The 25,067-nt window shown below is 37.7% G+C and overlaps 2 protein-coding genes across 2 annotated transcripts; one reads left to right on the forward strand and one right to left on the reverse strand.

Annotated features, from left to right (window-relative positions):
• The first annotated feature begins 2,912 nt into the window (after nucleotides 1–2,912).
• Nucleotides 2,913–5,639, forward strand: LOC110910620 (haloacid dehalogenase-like hydrolase domain-containing protein At4g39970). Its single transcript, XM_022155241.2, has 10 exons — nucleotides 2,913–3,362; nucleotides 3,454–3,547; nucleotides 3,725–3,769; nucleotides 3,848–3,898; nucleotides 4,033–4,107; nucleotides 4,176–4,209; nucleotides 4,535–4,590; nucleotides 4,913–4,972; nucleotides 5,063–5,169; nucleotides 5,387–5,639. Exons 1-10 carry the CDS (start codon nucleotides 2,998–3,000, stop codon nucleotides 5,430–5,432), a joined length of 933 nt encoding a protein of 310 aa, XP_022010933.1. The 5' UTR covers nucleotides 2,913–2,997; the 3' UTR covers nucleotides 5,433–5,639.
• A 284-nt stretch (nucleotides 5,640–5,923) lies between these two features.
• On the reverse strand, nucleotides 5,924–9,010 carry LOC110910621 (lipase 1). The gene is made up of 5 exons (XM_022155243.2): nucleotides 8,365–9,010; nucleotides 7,278–7,555; nucleotides 6,428–6,520; nucleotides 6,282–6,349; nucleotides 5,924–6,197 (listed from the first exon to the last, which is right to left on the reverse strand). Exons 1-5 carry the CDS (start codon nucleotides 8,714–8,716, stop codon nucleotides 6,080–6,082), a joined length of 909 nt encoding a protein of 302 aa, XP_022010935.1. The 5' UTR covers nucleotides 8,717–9,010; the 3' UTR covers nucleotides 5,924–6,079.
• Between the last annotated feature and the right edge of the window lie 16,057 nt (nucleotides 9,011–25,067).

A 25,067-nucleotide genomic window follows, 5' to 3' on the forward strand; every position in this document is an offset into this window, starting at 1 on the left:
GATGTGACCGCATGGGTGCGGTTTGCTTACTGGTAGGGGTTTGTTTGATGCGGGTAATGGTCGTTTTGGGACCATACCCCTTCAGTATGTTACACCCAAAATTCGATAAAAAGGGGTCAAGTATACTCACAGTGCGTATTTGGGTTGGATTGGCGGGATTATGTCCGAGAATGCCCTGATTATAGACTGATCACATAAGTGTTTGATGGCACGGTAAAAGATAACGGAATACGTGGAATTGAAAGAAAATCGGATCAAAGGCTGGCCCGTTCGGATGGGCTGTCCGATCGAATAGGCTGTTCGATCGGATGGGCAGCCCAATCGGATGGGCTGTCCGATCGGCCAGCCTGTCCGATCGGCTAGCCTGTCTGATCGGTTGGGCTGTTCGATCGGCTGGCCCGTCCAGCTGTTTTCGACAATTTTTGCATGTTTTTCAGCGGTTTTGGTCGGGACGTTGATGTGACGTGTTGAACAACTGAAATTCCATCAAAACGGACTTGTTCTAGCGGCCGGGAATCACCCCGTTCCGTCAAAATTGGCCGTTCTTGGCGGTTTTTCCTTGTTTAACCCGAAATTGGTTGTTTCGTCGTTAGGAATCAGATCTTTGACCAACTCGACACTAAAAATGAGTAGAATGTCGGTATAAGCTCCGATTCCACCGTTTTGAATACTTTGAGAGTAAAAGAGTTGAAAGAAAGTTGGAAAACCATCCTTCAATCCTTTTATCCATGATTATGCGTAGATCCGTTGTGAAAATGTTGTTTATCCTTGTGGAAATCCTTTGGATCTGAGTTGTTCTTGGTGGAATGAGGCCAACACTTGAAGTTCATAAGAACCTCATGATGACATCACTCTAGAACACCCCAAATCCATTGATTTCACGGTCAAAAGTTGAAATTTGAAAGATAGGAAGGTGGGGGAATGCATAAAGATCAAGGAAGTACAAGATTTGAGTTGAAAACTTACAAGAATCGCGAGAAATCGAGAGATAAAGGGGTTGGAACTTCTGGTCGAGCAGCAACAGTGATCAGTAGTGTGTTGGAGGTGAATGAGGGGTATTTATAGGCAAGGAGGAAGGAAAGGAGGGCAAGTTGGCCTGGATCGGACGACCCCTTTCGATCGGCCGGCCTGTCCGGATCGGACGGCCTGTCCGATCGGTCGGCCCAGCCGTTCGGCCGGCCTGTCCGATCGGTTGTCCCAGCCGTTCGGCTGGCCTATCCGATCGGTTGGCTTCCCGATCCTTGTTTTTTTGGTGCGTTGCGATAGTTTTGGTCCACATTTCCATATTAGATCATTATTCATTTATTTATTATAATTAATCATAAAAGGGTCATATATACGTATCTATATATTCAATATTCGGTGCGATGATCGAGTTACGCGTGCCTTCGAGTGCGTTCTTCGATGTGATGTGCCACAAGGATTATCGAGGCACTACTTGCTCGTATTGCCATCATCGTCACGATGGCTGGAGGCATGGTACTCACCCGAAAGTCCTTGTTAGCGTTGATTGTTTACGTTTCGACACCTCACGGCTATCGAGGAGGGCAGAATAGGTCCTCACTCAACATCATCGTGAGTGTTATTATTTACGAAAAATAGCTTGTAATAGCGATAGAATATGCGTAATTATTCGATTATACTTCGATATAGCGATGTACCTGATATTGTTACATTATGATCCGAATCTCTGGTGCTAGGCGTAACGAGTATAGCGAGTAGTAACAACGCACGAAAGTGCGGGTTGTTATAGTAATGCAGTGAGTCGAACCTATACCGACTACCGGTGTCTGTTTTTATGGTTTTGGATCATCGTAAAACACGCGTTGTTGTCGTTTTAGGCATATCAATATGAGACAACTTTTGTATAATTAAACTATTATATATATTTTTCTTTTATAACGCACATAACTTTTTACCAAACATTGCACACGCAACATCGTTATCCATATTCATTTTTATATTTTTGGTTTCTATCATAGTCGGTTTTGATATTATTTGATATCTTTTTCACTAACTTTACATAAGTGGCAATGTACCGCAACATAACTTTGTAACTTTTGCAACTTTATTTGATTATGTCATCACCAATTTAAACGTGGTTCTATGTTTTGTACATATACCCCGACGAATTCCACCGTTTTCTAACAAGAAGTAACAAACCCCTGTTTTAAAAATAGAAAGATTTATGAGAACATCTTGAAGATAGACAAGTTGAAAAAATAAATCATCAAAATAGACACCAAGTGTAGGCTAGGGTTTATCTCCAAAATTTACCGTGTTAATCGCCGTTTTTAATTCAATGATCATCATCCTCATCCTCATCATCATCACCACCTCCACCATCACCAATAGCAAAACTAAGTTAGGGTTTGAGTAGTGTAAGATGTAGACAGCCTTAACCGTTAGGCTGGACGGTATCATGTCGGGGACCCCTTTGGGGAATTGTTTTCACCGCTCGGTGAATGATCGTCGGCCTCTTTTCGGTGTTTGGTGAATGGCTTCTTCGGTGTATACTCACCGATGCGGGAAGAGGAGGGAAGGAGGAGAGAGAGAGGTTTAATGGTGGGTCCCAACCTCTTTCAACCAATCACAATTTTTTTTTTTAAATTCTTTACCACTCTCCATGTGTTTGAACCATTGCTAGTGATTGAGTGCAAAATGGAGAGTGGAATGGGGACTTGACATAACATGATATTATTTGCTAGAGAATGACTCAAACACCCTAGAGTGATTGCACGATACCCTCCACCCTTAGAAATAGTGAGGCTGCTTCCGGTGAGACCCGGTTCTATCAATGATTGTTTTTATAATTTTCATAATTTTCGATAGATGAATCCTCTGTTTGACTTGGGTTTGACTTTAATATTTTAACGTTAGGTAAATCCGTTAAGACCTCCTCCTCGTACAGCCACAAGAACATAACCAACACATATCAATCACATAACATCAATCTCCCTCCACCCAAACTAACACTCTACTCTCTCTGCATCATCAATGGCGTCCAACACCATCCTCTTCCTCTCCCCTCCCACCGTCACCCGCCACCACACCCCCCTCTTCACCACCACCACCACCACCACTTCCCTCCGTCGCATCCCCCAATTCTCCTCGTACTCTTTCTCAACCAGATCATCATCATCACGCTCAATTTCCGCTACTTCACGTGCAATGGAAGCCTTAATATTCGACTGCGACGGAGTTATTCTCGAGTCAGAGGACTTGCATAGGCAAGCTTATAATCTGGCTTTTGCTCACTTTGATGTCCGGTGTCCTCCATTCTCTGAAGTTCTCGATTGGGGCACCGAGTTTTACGACGTCCTTCAGAATCAAGTTGGTGGTGGTAAACCGAAAATGCGATGGTTCTTTTCCTCTCTTTCGTGAATAGTCTTGTTTTATAATTGTTATATTTGAGAAATGATGTATGTATAGTAACTGAATGAATTTGATCAGGTATTTTAAGGAGAACGGCTGGCCTACTTCGACGCTCTTTCCCACGCCTCCGGAAAGTGACGCTGATAGGGCGAAACTGATTGATGTTCTTCAGGTATTGTTGCATTGTAAGCAATCGTGTAACGGGCTGTTTGGCCTTTTCTGGCTTGTTTTCCTCTGTCCAGCTGGTCCGAGTAGAAGTATGCTAACTGTTGGATCAGTTTGGTATCAGAAACTGGCTTAAACGGTTCATAAATTGATGTTGAATGCTTTATAATTTTGATGTTGTTAGGATTGGAAGACAGAGAAGTACAAGGATATACTCAAGTCAGGAACTGTAAGAAGTAACTTTTTAGTTATATATTGAGATGTGTGTGTGTATGTATATATGGTTTGATTGGTGTGGATTTGGCAGGTTGAGCCAAGACCGGGTGTTTTAAGACTGATGGATGAAGCAAGGGCTTCTGTAAGATATCTGTTTTTTAATACATAACTCACTATGTAGGCTTTATAATCTATGTTGTCAAAGGCGCACGCTAAGGCTTCTGTAAGATAACTGTTTTTGACTTATAGTTCATTCATTGTTTTCTTTGAGCACAGGGTAAAAAGCTTGCTGTATGTTCTGCAGCGACTAAAAGCTCGGTTATCCTCTGTCTAGAAAGTCTTATTGGAATGGTAAGCCCTCTGTTCTTAATGGCTAGCGTGTGTTTACATGCAATGACAAACTTTGTTTATTCCTTCAGGAGCGTTTCCAAAGTCTTGATTGCTTTCTTGCAGGTAAAATTCGGTATATCGTAATCAATACCATTTTTTATATATGTAGTGTTTGACTAATTGAATATATATAATGCCTCCCAACGCGTTTAACCATATGGAAACTGTGTATTTTAATATAGAGTAAATGTGCCTGTATTGCATCATAAGATTACTAAACATGAATTTCTTTTCAACGGTTACCTTACATGTGTCATGCTAAATAGTTGTTGATGCTTAAAAATGTGAATAATAAATAAAGGTGATCAAGAAATGGCGTTAAGTGAAATTAAGCTCCTAGTATCTCAGTTGTTTGTTATTTCGGTTTTCAGAACATTACATTTTGTAGGTGACGACGTGAAGGAAAAGAAGCCTGACCCGTCTATATATATTACAGCTTGTAAGGTAATAATCGATAACCACTTTTTTCACTAACAGTGAGTGGTTAGCCCGTAACAGTTTTCCGTCCAAGATTTTACTTTATTTAATACTCCGATAACTAGTCTCGAAATACGATTACATATATAATATTATAATAATCTAATTTTGTCAACAAAATCAGTCACAAAGTTTTATGCTTTTAAAATACACTTTAGGCCCATTTAACATGCTACAGACAAAAAAAAAAAAAAAAAAAAAAAAAAGACCCGTTATAAGGATATGGGTCGAAATTGATACCTTCATAATTGTGCTTCCATTTGATTGAATGTTTTTCTTACCTTGCCAGATGCTAGGTGTTTCTGAGAAAGCCTGCTTAGTGGTGGAAGATAGTGTTATTGGCCTACAGGTTGACCATTTGCCGTATCCAGTCTGCAATATTGATTGCTTAAATTATTTTTTCAATGAATAATGGATTCAAACCGAATAAACTCTGCAGGCAGCAACAAAAGCTGGAATGTCTTGTGTGATTACCTACACATCTTCAACCGCAGAACAGGACTTTACAGATGCTATAGCGAAATACCCCGACTTAAGTGACGTAAGGTATGGTAACAGTTTCGGTTTTCATTTAGTGGGCGGGTTGTTAACGGGTCAAAATGGATAACTTTTATAAACCAAGGTTTTATGTGCGATAGATACATTTTCGACCCATATTCTTCTAAGCTAGTTTTCTGTAACAGAGTTGACCATAAAGTCAAACCACTACATTTGTCTAGCTACATATGATTCTGAAGTCATGCTAACTTGTAATCTTACTCAGATTAAAAGACTTGGAAGAGGTGCTACAAAATGCGGTCACTGCATAGGAAGATGACAAGAATTTCCAGGCGAAAACGCAACCCTTCAAATTTTGGAGATATTTGTTTAAAAAATCAACGACAAATCAACATTTGCTTGAAACTTGTATACACTGTACACAATTTGGTCATTTCATCAGTTTCTCTCTCAAACATACTTTCCATGAACTAATGTACAAAATTCTTTTTTTTTTGATCATAGATAAGTTCTCATCTTATCACACGCTTCATGATTCCAACATTTATATCCATCAAACGGCATTATGTTAACCATTTATTGATGGTCAAACCAGGGGCGGACCTACCCTTTAGCCAGGGTGGGCGGCCGCACCCCTTGAAAAAAAAAATTTAGTGTATATTTTAGGCAAAAAACTCGACGTCACCATTGAAAATATGGTTGAACACCTCATCCGTATCCCCAACAAATAATTTCTGGGTCTGCCACTGGGTCAAACATTCCAGTCTAATGTTTGGTCAAGGTCAAGATATGTTCTAGTGTAGGTAAGTACAAAACAATGTGGTCAAGTAAGTATTTAATATGATCAATATGACAATATAACAAAATTATACAACACCTTTACTTAAACTAATAACCTATTGTAAAGAATGTGTACTAAGAATGTAATTATAAGTTTATATCAAAGCCTCTTTCCGGTCTACTTGTGGTCAGTGAGGAACGATTTCATGTTTTTGTAGAGCTCTTTAGGTTTCTCTGCGTTGATCGCGTGCCCAGAGTTCTTTATGATTACCAGTTCCGCGTTTTCACCTAAATGGCTGATGATAAGAAACAACAAAACAAACATTAAGCGCGCGGATATCTCATTAATGAAGCGCACAAACTTTATGTTTGATGCATACCGTTTTAACCTGTGACCCAATTCTAGTGGGAATATCTGATCATGCTCTCCCCAGATGATCAATGTGGGCTGCATCGTGGAGAATAAAGTTAACCAACAACGTTAAAGACCGATTATATAGGTATGTCGATAGGGATATAAACGAACCTGAGTAATCTTCGGAAGATTAGAGACTTTTCTACCTTTATGTAATGTTTCAATCAACTCTCTTTTTTCTTGAACATGCTCTGTGTTCATTACCTTCAATGCCAAATCCAGTGGATTAGAACATTTTATTACTACAAGTCAAATGGCTAATCTCTTTACTTTGACCTTACAAATTGTTTTGTCAAACTAAGTCATTTTCAAGAAAGTCAACGGTGACAAGTTAAGCACATTCACGGTAGGGGTGAAAATTTCTAACATGACACGAACCTAACATGAAATTCGTGGATTTGATTTAGTATAAACGGGCTCGAGTTAGTTTCAAGTTGAACCGACAAACACGTTTAGTTAAACGAGCTGTGTTTGTGTCAACCTGGCGGGTTCGTGTTCTATACTTTTTTTTTTAACCAGAAAAAGAATTTTTTTTTTTTAAATGCCTGTTGAAGTCGAACCCTTCGCATTTGGTTACATGGGCCTTTTAACCCATATAGTTTTTTTTAAATGTGTTTTATATAATAAACTAAACTGTTTTGGGCATATTATGCCACAACTAAAAACTTAAAAAAGAAATTGACATGCGATTTTATAATTATTTGATGTAAATAAATGCTTGTTTGACTTTCTGGGTCAAATTTATATCAAGAAGAATAGATTGTGAGGAAAATATTGATCCAAAAAGTCAAACAAGCATTTATATACATCAACATTTGACATAGATATGTGACCATTTAATTAAAAGTTTTCCTATTTATGCCTAAATTCGTTACACAGTTTAACATAGTTATTAACTATTTCATTAAAACAGATCCAGTTAATGTTGATTTTGAAATTAAAAATAGTAGCATTGACTCACATCAATAAAGTCAGAGAGAAAGCAAGAAGGCACATTCTGAGGAGGCTTAAAGAAGGCCATTTGCATCAACTCCCTCAGTTTTTCTGGTGTTTGAGCCAACAAAATACTGATGGCATCTTCAATATTCTTCACACTAAGCAACCCTGTTTCCATATCGCTTTCGTCGAAACAAACACCAGAAGCCGCGATCACCACCTTATCAACCTTCTCCGGGTACTGCACTGCCATGCAGTACCCCACAAACCCGCCGTAGCTCAGCCCCATCACATGTATCTTACCTTGAAATGTGCAACGAGTCAAATTTCGAGTTACTCAAGTTAAACGGATTTTAAAATTTTGAATATGAATTTGAGAAAACTTTTTGCTAAATTCGTTTCGATTTGAATTCAAGTCTAATTAATAAAAAAATTCTCAATGCAATTTTTAAAAGCTCATATTACTAAAAAATACACATACAAATCCATATAGATATTATGCTATAGTAATTTTTATTACGCTACGCTTTTAAAAGTAGGGTAATAATTATTACGCTAACTCATTTATTATATATTACAACAAAATAAAGTAGCTTAATAATTAATACGCTATTTTAAAACAATGAGCGAGTGATAACGAATAAAAATTACATCGAGTCTGATTAAAACAAAACACTGTCATATGTTTGCTAAAAAAGCTAAAACAATGGCAACACTGTCGTAATTTTGACCAGGGATAAAATCGTAATTTGTCAAAACTACAACAATGACAAGACTGCGATTTTGAACTGGGGGTAAAAATCGTAATTAGTCAAAAGCTACAACAATGACAAGATTGTAATTCTGAACCGGGGGCAAAATCGTAATTCTAAACTGGGGGTAAAAATGTAAATTGTTCGGGCCAATGGGGAAGTGTGAGGTAGGTAGCTGCGTGACACTATTCTCACCCATGGCCTATAAACATATGCACAATTGAATCCAAAATCACAACCTAGAATTCGATTCGAAATTCAATACTAAATTCGAGTCGAATGCAAATTCGATTCGAAAATTCAAAAACCAAACATCTAGTTTTTCAAGTTCAATTCGAACACTAACACTAATATTCTTACCAACAACACCAACATCTTCCAAGGCTGCCATAACACACTCCGCTTGGAACTGTTCGGTCCGGTCCGGTCTAGTCGTGTACGAGTCTCCAAAAAACAAAAGGTCCGGTATGTAGACATTAAACTTTGAAACAAGTGGAGATACAAAATCATTATATTGCCACATTGCGTTGGCACCAAATCCATGAATAAGGAGCAAACTAGGCTTGTTTGGTTTATAGCTTTTGGGGATCCATATATGAATAACGGTTGCGCCGTCGTGGAGGTTGACCGTGGTTGACTTGAGGCCGGTGCGGCTGAACGAGTACCGGAAACACCAGTCTCGTGATGCTGTGAAGCTACAACACCTTGCCATGGTTTATTTATAGGAGTTGATAATATAGCGTTGAAGTCGTCGGAGAAAATAAGTTTTTAGTTATTATACGGTATGAATGGAATATTACTGGGTACGTTACGGTGACGGAGATGATGATTGAGAGGGTTTGGTTAGGTGGTGTTGATGATAAACAATGAATGATGTGTTGATATTGTACTTGGTGTTTTGTTTGAGGTAGAAAGGTTGTTGTCCTATATTGGAATTTCATCGAAATGAACAAGAGTCAACAGACGAATCACAAGTTACACATGAATGGCACAAGGTGTACACTGAGCCGCCGGTTTAAACGGAGGTAGAGTTTTCAAACGAATTTTAAATTAGAGTATGTGCTATGTGAAATGTTAAAAAAGATAGGTATGGTTGTGATGGTGTGAATATTTTGCTTTATTATTTTTATTTATTTAATATTTAAGTTGTAATGAAATACTAAATAATTTAAAATTTAGACAACTAAATTTTTTTTTAACTTAACCTTAAAAATATTTTTTAACTTAACCTTAAAAATAAAATAACAATTATATAAAATTTATTTATAATTAAATTAACAATCCCTAAAGTTAAAATTTTAAAAACTTAATCATTTATTGGTTACTTATCGACTTATAGTATTCCTAACAGATTTATGCTTTTGCCTTCTCAAAAAGATCACGACGGGCTCCCGATAGATGCTTGATGTTAAGAGAAAACAATTCAAATCTGATCGTGCCTTTGCCTCTGTTTCTTTAAGGTGACGAGGGTTGGCATCCTCGTCGTTAATTTTTCCAAACTTTCTTAGAATTTGACATTTGTTGAGGCTGTTGATCAACTTTAAACTCATCAACGATGTTGTGGAGATCGATTTGTGTACGGACATCCAAGCTATCTTGGAACGTATATTCGTTGGACGAAGATGTTTTTGTTGATTTTGATGATTGAACCATTAACTTAACTAAGGACCACTTTGTTGATTTTCTCAAGACCTCCCAAACTGGTTTTTGAGTAAACGGAATATTCATTTCCTCGTAATATTCTTCAAAAGAACTTTTATAAACAGCAAGGTCATAAACCACTTGGCTAGTTATTCTAGTTTGTAATGTAGAATCTATGTCCATTTTACCAAAACAATCCAACCATTAGACCAATATGCGTCCATTTTACCAAAATCATGTGATCGACGTTGAAAGGTCAATAAAAAGATGAGTTAAGATCTCTATCCATATGACATTAACTCAATGTTTTCAACACAATCTGATTGTTTAAATGTTTCAAACCATAAGTTAAACTCAACGTAACTTTACAGGTTAACGAATTCAATCCCGAAACCTAATTAAAAACTAGAATAAAAAATTCACTCGTACAAACCCTACACCGAAGAAGATCACACGTTAATTAGCCTTGCCTCTTTATGATTTGATCCTCAATTCATGAAAACCTTGATTGGAATCTCGAGTGGAATGAATGAAAGCCTAAAATTGCCTTTAGATAGCTTTAAAACGGTTGGGAAATAAGATAATTTTGAAACCCTAACTTGTGGGGTTAAGTAGGTCAAAATCCCACAAAATCCAGATTTTCACACGTCCAGTCGTAATTTAATTTACGGCAGACATAATGTAATTTATGGTCTCATAGTAATTTAGTGAGCAAATCTTTTGTAAACAACGTAACTTACGATCATTTTCACGGACCATATACAGACTCCTATCGTAATTTACAACGGGCCAGGCTCGAATCTTCAAAATTTCAACTTTCACCATTTGTTTGTTTTAACCTCCGAACTTCCTTCCAATGCTTCTTTAACCAACATACTCAAAGTAACAATGCTCTAAACCAAAAACCAATAACACCTAATCAAACACATTAGAACTTCGAATTTAACCCACAAGACATCATGTCCGAGGTATGGTATTCTCCTTGGCCCATTGTGTTAAGAAAATCTTCGCCTAAATGTGTTTCCAAAAATCGGTTGATTTTTTATTCTTCCCTCTAATGAATAAATATAAAGAAATAAAATACAACACAAAATAATGAATAAATATAAAGAAATAAAATACAACACAAAATAAAAATACAATAAAACATTATTATTGCCAAAATTTAGAAATAAACATTAGTTATGTCCTCGAACACGTCTACCTATGCTCATGACAACACCACTTCTTAGGCCATGGGTATGGGGCTTGGGTTGGGACGTGGGTTGGGAGAAAACACCCAAGGCACCACCTCGGGTGGGCTTGGGTTTGGGGCGTGGCCCTTGGGGCTTGGGTTTCAAGCCAGGCGTGGGGCGGGGGAGCAAGGTGACATGGCGGTTGCTGAGTGGCCCATTCAAAGTAGCCGTTGGGGGCTAGTTTAAAAAAAATCTGTTTTCCTTTATATATACTTACCACATTTAACATTTTTCTCACACAATATCAAACACATAAAACACAATATTACCATGAGTTCTTCAAGTTATAGTGAATCGTCATCATCTGACGATGGTACGGAAATATTTCTACAAACGATCGCGGCGGTGGTGAAAGCTATCGTGAATCGTCATCATCATCTGACGTGGACCCAAAGGAACTTTCTTTGTAAAGGGGATTGAGTACATGTACGGGTACTACCTAGTTTATGGGATTTACCCAGAGTGGGGGGTTTTCGTAAAATCGTTCACAAGACACGGTACCTCAGATCCAAAGAGATTAAAGTTTAACAGGGTCCAGATGGCTGCACGTAAAGACGTCGAGCGAGCATTCGGTGTTTTGAAGAAAAGGTGGCGAATATTGGCAATGCCTTGTCGACTATGGGACAAGGATCAAATTGGAAACGTGATGTACACATTTATCATTCTTCACAACATGATTTTGGAGGATGAAGGTAGAGCGGTCGTAACCTACTATGATGATGATGACCCCCAACCAGGTAACGTAACAGACGAAGATAAAGCGGCAAATGATTTTTTAATAAAGTCAAGGGATATACATCAGAACCTTCGAGCTGATTTGGTAGAACATGTTTCAACGATTCCTGGATTCGAAACCGACGAAGACGACGAAGAATGACTGTTTTTTATTTTGATAATTATTATGTATGTTTATGTATTTTTTTAAAAAAATATGTATGTTTATTTTTTATGTAGTTATAAATATAAATATATATTAAAAAAATTTGATGTGGCTATGCCACCCGCCCAGCCATGCCCAACCCAAGCCCCAACCATACCCCTTGAAAACTTGGCTTTGGGTTGAGAATATTCAAGATCCACGTGTCACCAAATGCCCAACCCAAGCCTCAACCCAAGCCCCACCATACCCCATGATCTTAGTTGATAGAGATCTTTTCCCTTTATGATCAGAACTGAACAACATAAGCCATGCTTTTGCCTTTCAATCATAAAAGAAGATGTATCAAATGAAATTATCCAAGTTATCATGCTAAACCAAAGTCTTGATAAGTTAGCCTAGTGTTTAGTCATTTGATTTCTCTTTTTGAGATCTCAAGTTCAACTCCCACTAGCATCACTTTGAAGGACATATGTGGTGACAATGAAGTTTAGAACTAGGTCTCTTTGGAGGCCCCCAGTTCGAAACCGAGCCGAACCGGGTTTTACCGCAGTGGGCCTTCGGGCGGGTGGGTTTGCCCCGGAACTGATGGTTCGGGTATGCATCTAACTTTGATCGTTATGAAGGAGGGGCTGTGTTTACTCGATTGTGGGCAACCCAGAATGCTTATCCGGTGATTTAGTTACGCGTTAAAAAATCATGCAAAACCAAAAAATCTTTATTTAATCATGCAAATGGGCTGAAGCCCAACTTCTGGTAGTTCCACTTTTTTTTTTTTTTTTTTTTTGAAAAGTCTGGTAGTTCCACTTGATAGGGCCACTTAGGTTATAGCCTGGTGGTGGTGGTTAAGAGAAATTATCTCTTGTGAGAAGACCAAGGTTCAATCCTTAGAAGGTATAAGTATTTAAAGGGAAAAATTAGCCGTTAAAAAAAGTTCCACGTGATAGGCAAGCCAATAGAATTTGATGCAAAAATAAATGCCCTCGTTCAGAGTTGACTCAAGTCAAGACCTTCTCCTCAACCGGCTGGTATCTCGTAATTCATAAACAGAAAAATACTTTATTTCGAAAATAGAAAAAAGTGTTAATATTCACACATTCCCCCTCTATCAATTTCTATATATAGAGATTGAGTGAAAAATAATAAGAAAATACGATGTAGGAATATTAGAATAAGATGAGCAAAAAAAAATGTGTAATTAGAATATTTTACAAAAAAAAGTTAGAAATTCCATTAGACAAAAAAAACCAATTTATATGTTAAATAAATATCATTCTCAAACCCTTAGAATTGGCAATATGCATATATTACTGAATAAGTGCTAAATAGGAGTAGATTAGAAGTAGACATGGTGCTAAATAACTGGGCCTGTCTAACTAATTCGGAGGCCCAAAGCGAAACAAAAAATCGAGGGCCTAGAGACAAAAATGAACCACTCAAAACGGGTCTAGTATGTCACGAGTAAGCCGATCAAAACGTGTCAAATATGTCACAAATAAATGGGTCAAATATTGAGGATTCTACATTATAAAAGGAACGTTTTAGTGACAATTAAAGTTAAAGAAATGATACACTAAGTATTAATAATAATGTTCTAATTTTACCATATCATCAATTGAAGAGGTCGCCCAACGATAGAGAGTTTAAACTAAACAACTGTCACAAACTTACAACTTGACATTTGAGAATCTGAACATTCTATCAATACAAGAAGGTACAATGTTTTATAAGTGCAAAGCTTAACAATTTAGTTCTAATTTTGGTAAAACAACAACAAATTATCCAAAATTCAAAGCTATTATATAACCTTCACAAACAAACGTACACCTAAAATATGAAGCTAAAAACATTAATTAACGTTCTACTAATAATCAATTAAAATAAGATAAGAATCGATTTTGATTTTGATACATGGCAGCTTGCGATTTATAATGGAAACCCGATTTCAATTTTTGAGACTTGTAGTTGCAGTTGTTAAATGAACGTAGGATTGCAGTTTTGATTTTGATTAGGTTTGAGTGTGGTAACTAAAGGGCCTTTTAGTGGGCTGTTAATAAAAACTATGGAAGGCCACCAAGGTCCGATGTATTAAAGTGGGAAACATCAAACAAAAAAGAAAAAGACTAAGCAGTGGTCAATAGGATTCGAAACGACGTCTTCACAGGCACAGAGCAACACGTTTACCAGCAAACTAAGCCGATAAAATGATTTTTAGTAATAAAAGTTCAATTAATATCCTTATTTAATCTATATCTATACTATATAATAAAAGAAACCAATGAATGGACACATGTCATTCATTGGAGTCATCTATTTTTAAGTTATCTTTTAAAAAAAATCTATTTTTTAGTTTTCTCATCTCTATCTTCTACTTAATTATAATTAATATTAATTAAAAGATAACTATAAATGTTTTGGTTGCTATTACATTAATATATTAATTTTTTATATACTTTTTGCTAGATATAAAATTTAATCTTATAATCTTTTTTTTTTTCTTTTAATTTTTCCATTTTGTAATATTTATAACATCTTTTTACGTTAACATTTTATTAATATATAATACTTATCGTATTAATATACATATTAGATTAGTGATCTACTATATATTTGTTATCTTTTAATATAAAATGTAAACTGTTTAATAAATATAATTTAATTTTATATTATAAATAATCTAGAGTTAATTACATAGTTAGTACCTGTGGTTTGCACAAAATAACATACTTAGAACATTCTCATTCAATCCATCAAAACTTGTGAGGGTGAGTTTTTATATTGTAAAGGGTATAAAAAGTGGTTGTGAGTGGAGGAGAGATAAAATGTTACTGTTCATCTGTATATTTAGGGGGACACTGTTCACCCAGTATAATTTTTTTAATATATATTGAAAGTGGTTGTGAGTGAAAGAAAGAGAAAAATGTGATGATAATATTATTTAATTGAAAAGGAGAGAGGAAAAGTATTTGTTTTTAGTGAAAATATATTGATATAGGAGTTGTTTTTTAGTGGAATGTATGTATAATTTGATGGATTGGATGAGAATGCTCTTAGGTACTAATAGTTAAAATCACCTTCAAGGATATTAACTTTTCATTTTGTAACGTTTGGAGGTATTAACTTTTAGGGTATTAACATAATTGGTCCGTGTGGTTTGTACAAAATAACATACTAAGGTACTAATAGAATGTGATTTTAAAACTACAAATAACGTTAATACCTCCAAACGTTACAAAATGAAAAGTTAATACCCTAGAGTGTGATTTTAACTCTTAGTATCTAAGTATGTTACTTTATGCAAACCACATGGACTAAGTATGTAATTAACTCAATAATCTATATCTATACTATATGATAAAAAAAACTAATGAGTGTACATTAAATATAAATCAATATAAGGTAAAGAGTTAAATGTTATTTTAGTCCCTGTGGTTTGAGCCATTTTGTTAGTTTAGTCCAAAGGTTTTATAATACACAAGGTTTTTAAAGATATAATAACAAGATATAACCTTTTATTAATTGGTATATAAAATTAAATGTGCTCAACCCATATAATACATGAGGTTCTTAAAAATGTAACTTTTTTCATTATCTAATATATAAAATTAAATTTACTCAACCATACAATACACAATACACGAGGTTTTTAAAGATATAACTTTTTTTTATTATTTAATGTATAAAATTACATTTATTCAACCCATGTAATAAACGAGATTTTTAAAGATATATTGTTTTATTATTTGGTATATAAAATTATATTTATTCAACCAGTGTAATAAACAAGGTTTTTAAAGATATATTTTTTATTATTTGATATATAAAATTACATTTATTCAACCCGTGTATTACACGGGGTTCTAACCTAGTATATAATATACTAGTATTAAGCCCCTGCGTTGCAGCGGGTGTCATAAAACTGTGTTAAGTAGTAGCAATACTATACCATTGTCAGCAACCACCAACACCGGAAAAGCTCGTATAAACAAAATAAATTAAAACGGGAAAAAAATAACGCCGAGCGAAAAACAGACGTAAAATCTTTGAATGACGCACGCTCGGTGCTGAGAAATTAAACCGAAACGTAAAACATAGAAAAAAATAACTAAGTCCATCCAGGACCCACGTGTTGGACGAACTTGTCAAACGCAGAAAGATATGACGCGACGGGCCAGTTAAACGGGAAAAAATATACAAAAAAATGTTGAACCCCACACGCACGTTGCGGTGCGTTAACTCACAAAATTTAGAACGAAACAAAAAACTTGGGAAAGATTAAAGTATGGTGGACCAAAATTGAAAATAAAAAAGAGTTGAGATTAAATTGCAAAAGATGAAAAACTTTGGGTTAAAAGTAAAAAAACAAAGAGTCTAAATTACAAAATTGAAGTTATTTATTAATTTAGATAAAGATAAGAATAAACATAAGTGATATCTATATATTGGTTATTAATTAATATTAATATTAAAAGAAATTTATTAAAAAAATATAAATAAAATTTATGAGGTTGAAGGAGAAAATAACATGTGGCGTTATTTGGAGTCTTTTATTATAAGTTAGATAAAACATTAAAGAATTTTGAAACCCTAGGCATGAGTCTTACCTGGTTCTTCTATTAGGTCGGTCAGTAAATAAATATGAGTTAATTAAATTATTGACAAAGAAAAAGAAAAGAAAATCAATATTGTGTTTGGTTCCTCAACAAGTGGATTCTCACCAACCAATTACCCAAAAATCAACACAGTTACAAATAAAAACTACCTATCAACATTTCGTATTTTTATAAATCACCTACAAATAAAAAAAATTCTTTGAATCCAGACATAACGCACACGAGAAGTTCGGAAACATGCAACAAGTCCTTTAGACTGGAAGGTATGGGGGCCGGCTGAGGCCCGGCTAGGACCGGCGCCGGTCCCCCACACCGCCCCCTGGGGCTCGGCTCGGCACAACCGGCCACCCACAGCCGGGGTAGCCGGACCTGCTTTCTTCTCTTCCTCTCACATATACCTATACATACATACATATATATACATAAAGGGGTTCATCCCCCACCCCCCTAGGTCCATCCCCTCCAAACCACTCCTACGTGGCGCTTACGTGGCGGCTCATCCCCTGCAAACCCATCCTCTCCATACCCTTTATTCTTATTGCAAGTTTGCAACAGAAGATTTACATCATGTTGGATTGCAAGTGCCATATATATTATAAATCTTTGACCACTAGTTGAACATTTAAAATTCTTAATAGCGAAATTCAATAAAGGTAGTAGGGAAACCGTACTAAACCATGTGCAAGTGAACAGTTTTGTTCTGGTATAAAATCTAATGATTTTTTATAAATAAATATAGAGTTAAATAAGATTTTCGTTTACGTGGTTTGGATAAAATAACAATTTAATCCATTGCTATTATTATTAATATTGTTATATTATTATTTATTTGGTTATTTAGCTGAAGAAATGTTATGGTTTCCGAATTTTGCCGAAGTAACATGGGAACGATAAGATGGGTAAAGGTAGGGATGTTCACAATTCGATTTGGATTTGAAAATTTTGAAACTGTTCGCATTCGATTTCTAAAGAATCGAATTCGACTTGATTCGATTCGTATCCGAGTCCAGTAATCGAATTTAAATCGAATACGAATTTAGTATTTTTTTAATTCGTTTCGATTCAAAATTTGAATTCAATTTATACATATTTTTTTTAGTACACATACAACTCCAAAGTTGGAGCAAAGTATAAATTACATCCATAACTTGATAAGTCAATTATTTAATAATTTATAACATTATCAAGCCCAAATGACAAATAGCCCAAACTACTTATTTCCAAATTCTTATCTAACTAAGGGGCTGTTTGTTTACCTCTTAATGATTCAGACCTCTTACTAGTTCAGCACTTAATGGTTCAGATTGTTTGTTCTACGAGCAGATGTCTGAATGGTTCAGACATTTGCCTCTGAATGGTTAAGATTTATACAGAGTCTGAATGGTTAAGACCTCTAATCTGAATTGGTCTGACATTTGCCTCTGAACAGTTAAGCATTATACAGGCTCTTAATGGTTCAGACCTCTTATTGATTCAGCACTTAATGGTTCAGACTTCGACTTCTTACTGGTTCAGCACTTAACCATTCAGATGTTTCCAAACAACCCCTAAACTTACATCGTTACTGATGCGGGCCCAAGTGTGGAAGAGCGGGCCATCTTGTATTTGGAAGCCCAAGATCGCGTAACAAAAGGGGCTTCACTAAAATGGCTCTAACTTGGGCTACGGGGGTCCGTTTTGGGCCTACGGCGGTTTGGGTCATCGTCCAGGCCGGAAAAACGCTTATTTCTATTAGTTTTTCCATTTTTATGTTTTTTCAAGTATTTTGGGCATTTTGTTTTTGGGCTTGTGTTTGGCCCGTTGACTTTTTTAGGCCAATTTCGAATTTCTGTCTCTATTTATGTATTGCCCTAGTCATTTGAACAATCAGACTTGAATTTTGAGAAAACTGATTTTCACTTCAAATTCTGTGCCCTTTGGGTTGAATTTTGGGGTTGGGGAAGAACTACACGGGTATTCGCAGAATCAATGTGTTTGACATTCATTATCGTACCACGCACTACATCAGTTGGTATCAGAGCCGAATTCTTGGCTCAAAATGCCTCCGAGGAGAAACAACAACAGGCCTCTTGATGAAGTGTATGAACGAGAGTTGGAGCAGCGACTTATGGCGAGAGTGGATGAGCGGTTGGATCAAGTGGTCGATCAGTTGACTGACCGGATGGCCGACCTGATCAATCGTAGGAGGCAGAGACCCAATGACGGGTATGGTTCTGAACTTAGTAACCCATTTGGTGATGATTCGACTTCCGAAGACGAACGGGAGGGGCAATCAAGGGGTGAACGTGGAGGGGGTAACATGCGTTGGGATTCTGGGATAAGAGTTGATATTCCGGAATTTGATGGGTCTAGTTTGAATCCGGAGGGGTTCATCGATTGGTTGGCTACCGTAGAGGAGGTGTTCGAGTACAAGGAGGTGCCTGAAAACAAGCGGGTGGCCTTGATCGCTACCAGGTTACGTGGTAGGGCCTCTGCATGGTGGCAACAATTGAAATTAACACGGAATAGACTCGGGAAGTCAAGGATCGTGACGTGGGCGAAGATGAAAAAGTGCTTGCGGTCCAACTTTTTGCCTCATAATTTTCAAAGGTTGATGTACCAGCGTCTGCAGAATTTGAAACAAGGGGTTAAATCGGTTGATGATTATACCACAGAATTTTACCAGTTGATTGCGAGGAATGATATTCAAGAACCAGAGGAGCAACTTGTTTCTCAGTATATTGGGGGTCTAAGGGTTCAAATCATGGAGTCCGTGAATCTTTTTGATCCGTTAACCATTCCTGAGGCACACCAACGGGCGTTGGCCTTTGAGAAGCAAAACCGTCGGGTGGGCGGTTCATTTACCCCTGCTGGGGGAAACGTTGGGTCAGGCAGTGGGGCACCTCGTGGTGGGCCTAGTCAGCAGAAGCCGGGGGGTAGCAATACCGGGCCTACTTCTAAGGGGGCTAGTAGTAGTGGTCCGAGATGTTTCAATTGTGGTGAGACGGCCATCGTCAAGCTGAGTGTAAGAAGGCCGGTAAAAGACACTTGTTTGCTGAGTCTGACGATGAACAGTATGAGGAATATGAAAATAACCCAGTGTATGATGAAGAAACTGAGTACGAAGAAGAGGTTGTGACCGGTGATGTTGGGGTGAACTTAGTGGTCAGGCGCTCTTGCTACACACCAAAGGCAGATGGGGATGACTGGCTGAAACACAACATCTTCCACTCAACATGTACCATTTTGGGGAAGGTTTGCACGTTTGTCATTGATTCGGGGAGTTGTGACAATCTGATTTCTGAAGAGGCAGTTCAAAAGTTGGCCTTGAAGACAGAGAGTCACCCGAAACCGTACAAGCTTCAATGGCTTAAAAAGGGAGGTGAAGTGACGGTATCCAAAAGGGCACTTGTTTCAATTTCCATTGGGTCCACGTACAAGGATGATGTCGTGTGTGATGTGGTCCCTATGGACGCGTGTCACTTATTGTTGGGCAGACCTTGGGAGTACGAGCGTAATATAGAACATAACGGGCGGTCCAATACTTATAGTTTTCTGTTTGGTGGTGTGAAGATCACTCTTGTTCCTAGCAAGCCTAAGCAGTTAGCCACGAAACAGTCGGGTACTCTGTTGACCATTAGTCAGTTTCAAGATGAGTTGGAGGAAGCAGACAATGTTTTTATTTTGATTGGGAAGCCTGTGGCCGAGGAAGTCGACATTCCTGAATGTATGGTCCCGTTATTCGAGAAGTTTGTTGATGTTTTCCCAGATGATTTACCTGCCGGGTTGCCACCCCTACGAGACATCCAACATCACATTGATTTGGAACCGGGGTCCCAGCTACCCAATAAGCCCCATTACAGAATGAGTCCAAAGGAGCATGAGGAATTACGTCGGCAGGTTGAAGATTTAATTTCTTAAGGGTATGTTCGGGAAAGCATGAGTCCGTGTGCTGTTCCTGCTCTGTTGACTCCAAAGAAGGATGGGACATGGCGTATGTGTGTTGACAGTCGTGCAGTCAACAAGATCACTGTGAGGTACAGGTTTCCTATTCCTCGACTTGATGATTTGCTTGATCAAATTAGCGGTGCCACTATTTTCACGAAACTAGACTTGAAGAGTGGGTATTACCAGATCCGACTCAGGCCTGGGGATGAGTGGAAAACCGCCTTCAAGACTCGTGAGGGGTTGTATGAATGTTAGTGATGCCTTTTGGCTTGTCCAATGCCCCTAGTACGTTTATGCGGGTCATGAACCAGTTGGTTAGGCCCTTTATTGGCAAGTTTGTGGTGGTTTATTTTGATGATGTTCTTATTTATAGCCCTAATTTTGATGAGCATGTGAAGCATGTACGGCAGGTTTTGACCTTGCTCCGAAGGGATAACCTGTATGCAGCCAAAAAGAAGTGTGTCTTTATGGTCCCTAAGGTCCTGTTTTTGGGGTATGTTGTTTCTGGTGACGGAATACAGGTGGATGAATCAAAGGTAGCGGCTGTTAAGCAGTGGCCAACCCCCACTACAATAACTGAAGTACGTAGCTTCCATGGTCTTGCTTCATTTTATAGACGGTTCATTCGAAATTTCAGTTCCCTTATGGCGCCAGTGACTGACTGCATGAAGGGAAAGACCTTTATATGGACTGAGGAGGCAGAATCAGCTTTTCAGTTAATCAAGGAAAAGCTTACATCAGCACCAATTCTAATTTTGTCAGATTTTTCTCGGGTTTTTGAGCTGCACACAGATGCCTCGCAGGGTGGTATTGGGGCAGTCCTAAGTCAAGGGGGCATCCAGTGTCCTATTTCAGTGAGAAGTTGACTGGGCCAAAGTTGCGTTATAGCACTTATGATCATGAATTTTATGCAGTAGTCCAGGCTGTGAAACATTAGCGTCATTATCTGTTTCACAAGGAGTTTGTTTTATTTACAGACCATGATTCATTGAGGCATATCCGCAGTCAAGATAAAGTGTCACATAAACATGCCCGGTGGATGGCTTTCCTGGAAAAGTTTACTTTTGTTGTGAAGCATAAGTCTGGGATTTCGAATCGTGTGGCAGATGCCTTGAGCAGAAGGAGTAGCCTGCTTGTTTCTATGAGAGTTGTTGTACCCGGGCTAGACAATCTCATGGAACAGCTTTCAACAGATCCATATTTTTCTGTCATTTTGCAAGATGTGCAGTTTGGGAAGAGGACAGATTTTCTTGTGCATGACGGTTTTCTTTTTAAGGAAAATCAATTATGTATTCCTAATTCCAGCCTCCGCCTTCAAATAATTAAAGAACTGCATGGTGAAGGGCATGTGGGTAGAGACCGTACTTTACGATTGGTGCAGTCTTCTTATTTTTGGCCTACTATGCGGAGGGATGTTGACCGGTTTGTTAGACGTTGCAGGATCTGTCAAGTTTCAAAAGGCACAGCTACCAATGCAGGGCTTTATATGCCTCTACCCATTCCTCAGCAACCTTGGGTAGATATTAGCATGGATTTTGTGTTGGGTTACCCCGTACTCAGCGTGGTAATGATTCGATCTTTGTAGTGGTGGACCGGTTTTCTAAAATGGTGCACTTTATTCCTTGCAAGAAGACAACAGATGCAGTTAATGTGGCTCATTTGTTCTTTCGAGATATCTATCGTTTGCATGGTTTGCCATCCTCTATAGTTTCTGATCGGGATACTCGTTTCTTGAGTCACTTTTGGCGCAGTTTATGGAAGATGGTGAACACTCAGCTCAATTTTAGCAGTGCTTACCACCCACAAACTGATGGGCAGACAGAGGTTGTTAATCGATCACTTGGTAATCTTTTGCGGTGTCTTGTGGGTGATCATGTGAAGTCGTGGGATCAAAAGCTTTGTCAGGCTGAGTTTGCTCATAATCATGCTGTTAATAGAAGTACTGGGTTTAGTCCGTTTGAGGTGGTCTATTCTGCTAAGCCTCGGGGTCCTCTTGATTTGATGTCACTTCCTACCCTAGGTTCTGTTCCCAAGAAGGTGCAAGATTTTGTGGTTGGGTTACATGATGTTCATAAAGCTGTGCAGGATAACTTGGCCAACGCTAACTCAAAGTACAAGCAAGCTGCAGACCAAAAGCGTAGGCAAGTTGATTTTTTGAAGAGGGTGACTTTGTTTGGGCCATTTTGACCAAGGATCGTTTTTCAGTGGGGGAGTATAATAAATTGTCAGCCAAGAAGATTGGGCCAGTTGAGATTGTGCAGAAGATAAATTCTAATGCCTATCGTCTGAAGTTACCAAGCCACATTCGTTGTTCCGATGTTTTCAATGTCAAACATTTGCTGCCTTTTCATGGGGATTCGTCTGATGATGAGGTTGCTACGGGTTCGAGGTCGAATTTTGTCTACCCAGGAGGGAATGATGCGGGCCCAAGTGTGGAAGAGCGGGCCATCTTGTATTTGGAAGCCCAAGATCGCGTAACAAAAGGGGCTTCACTAAAATGGCTCTAACTTGGGTTACGGAGGTCCGTTTTGGGCGTATGACCAGGCGAAACGAATGGGAGAACGAGCTCTATCTTGCTGCAAACCGTCTACGGTCATCGTCCAGGCCGAAAAAACGCTTATTTATATTGGTTTTTTCCATTTTTATGTTTTTTTCAAGTATTTTGGGCATTTTGTTTTTTGGCTTGTGTTTGGCCCGTTGCCTTTTTTAGGCCCATTTCGAATTTCTGTCTCTATTTATATATTGCCCTAGTCATTTGAACAATCAGACTTGAATTTTGAGAAAACTGATTTTCACTTCAAATTCTGTGCCCTTTGGGTTGAATTTTGGGGTTGGGGAAGAACTACACGGGTATTCGCAGAATCAACGTGTTTGATCTTCATTATCGTACCACGCACTACATCAGTTACCAACCAGCCTAACTTATAACTTTTGGTGTTTTACGTATTAATAGTTTATTAATTTTGTAGATTAGAATTTTTAATGTTAAAAATAATTAGTTTGTAGTAGTTCTAAAAATAAAAGTAAAATAATTTTATGATTAGGTAAAAATGAATTAAATCGAATACGAGTTTCATATACAAATCGAACAGAATAAATCTAATCTAAATCTAAAACGAGTCCAAATAAAAAAATAAATTCGTTGAACACCCTTAAGGAAGGGGTTGCTTTGTAATAATATATAATATTAATATATTTTTACTAAAACATATAAAATTTCTTTTATACTTTTTATAAAGGTATGTATATGATATTAACTAGAAGATTGACCCGCGTGCGTTGCGCCGTGGCCAACGACTTGTCTACTACAAGTTTGTGTACGACAAATTTTTGGGCACAAAAATTAATAATAACAAATAGTAACTTATTTGTTACTCTATTTACCGGGGTAAATAGCACAGTAGGGGTGTAAACGAGCCGAGCCGAGTCCGAGCTCGATCAGGCTCGAGCTCGGCTCGTTAGGTTTTTCTGAAGCTCGAGCTCGAGCTCGGCTCGGTTCGAGCCTACTTCTTTGAGCTCGAGCTCGGCTCGTGAGTAAAACCCAAAGCTCGAGCTTGGCTCGACTCGGCTCGAACTATTTTGAGAACAACCTTAAACGAGCTAAAAGCTAGGCTCGAGCTCACTTCAACATCGCTTAAACGAGCCAAAGCTCGGCTCTAGCTCGGCTCATCAATGTTATCGTCATTATTAATATATTATATATAAAAAAATTAAAATTTTGTATGGGCTCGTTTAGGCTCGCGAGCCTAAACAAGCTTTGTATTTCAGGCTCGAGCTCGGGCTCGATAACAAAACGAGCTCTAGTTCAGGCTCGAGCTCGGGCTTGGGCTCGTTAAGGCTCGGCTCGTTCGAGCTTTTAACCGAGCCGATCACGAGTAGCTCTCGAGCCTCTGGGCTTGTTTACACCCCTAGGTATGTATATGATATTAACTAGAAGATTGACCCACGTGCGTTGCGCCGCGGCCAACGAAATTGACATGTTGTTGATCAGATTCACATTTACAATGTGTTAAAGATGTTTTTGTCGGTTAAGTCTGTATTACTATCTTATACAAATAAATAATTTACCAAATAATTTCAATATAATTAATGGTATCATAATTACTACGTTATATGACTTGTATCCATATAAAACCTATAGTATTAAGCTCCCTGTGTTGCAGCGGGGGTGTAAAACCGTGACAAATAGCACCAATGTCACACTATAGCCAATGACCACCAACATTGAAGTTGCGGCGTCTTAATGTGGAAAAATTAGACTGACATATAAAAATAAAATATAATAAATAACTCGATTTAGGAATCGCACGTTGTGACGAACTTATTAAACGGAAAAAAATAGATAACGTAAACACACTGAACTACACACGTACGTTGCCCCATGTTAACTCGCAAAATTTAAAATGAAACGTATTACAAAAAGTAAAATCATTGAACCAGTCAACCAGACACACACATTGTGCCATGTTAAGTCGCAAATTTTATATCTAAACGTAAAACGAAAAATTTTGCAAAATATGAAAAATATAGGGGATCAAAGTTGAAAGTAAAAAGGTTGTGAGGTGAAATTGGAAAAACTAAAAACTTTTGGGTTAAAACTACAAAATCAAGTAGTTTTGGGTTTAAAGTGAAATATCAATTTTTTTTTTTAAAAAAACCCCAAAACATGAGGTACAACACCACTAAGCATCATGTATAACACAACTATGTACAAAAACTTATTAAGCATCATATACAAACCCACTTTAAACCCACTATGCATAAAGATTA

This window comes from Helianthus annuus, chromosome 15, assembly GCF_002127325.2.
Source record: "Helianthus annuus cultivar XRQ/B chromosome 15, HanXRQr2.0-SUNRISE, whole genome shotgun sequence".
Classification (NCBI taxonomy): domain Eukaryota; kingdom Viridiplantae; phylum Streptophyta; class Magnoliopsida; order Asterales; family Asteraceae; genus Helianthus; species Helianthus annuus.

Coding starts and splice junctions, on each gene's coding strand:
- LOC110910620 (XM_022155241.2), top strand. CDS start 2,998: ATGGCGTCCAACACCATCCTCTTCCTCTCCCCTCCCACCGTCACCCGC. Junction 3,363..3,453: donor GGTAAACCGAAAATGCGATG/GTTCTTTTCCTC, acceptor GAATTTGATCAG/GTATTTTAAGGAGAACGGCT. Junction 3,770..3,847: donor ATATACTCAAGTCAGGAACT/GTAAGAAGTAAC, acceptor TGGATTTGGCAG/GTTGAGCCAAGACCGGGTGT.
- LOC110910621 (XM_022155243.2), bottom strand. CDS start 8,716: ATGGCAAGGTGTTGTAGCTTCACAGCATCACGAGACTGGTGTTTCCGG. Junction 7,556..8,364: donor GGAAGATGTTGGTGTTGTTG/GTAAGAATATTA, acceptor GCACATTTCAAG/GTAAGATACATGTGATGGGG. Junction 6,198..6,281: donor TTGGGTCACAGGTTAAAACG/GTATGCATCAAA, acceptor TCTTATCATCAG/CCATTTAGGTGAAAACGCGG.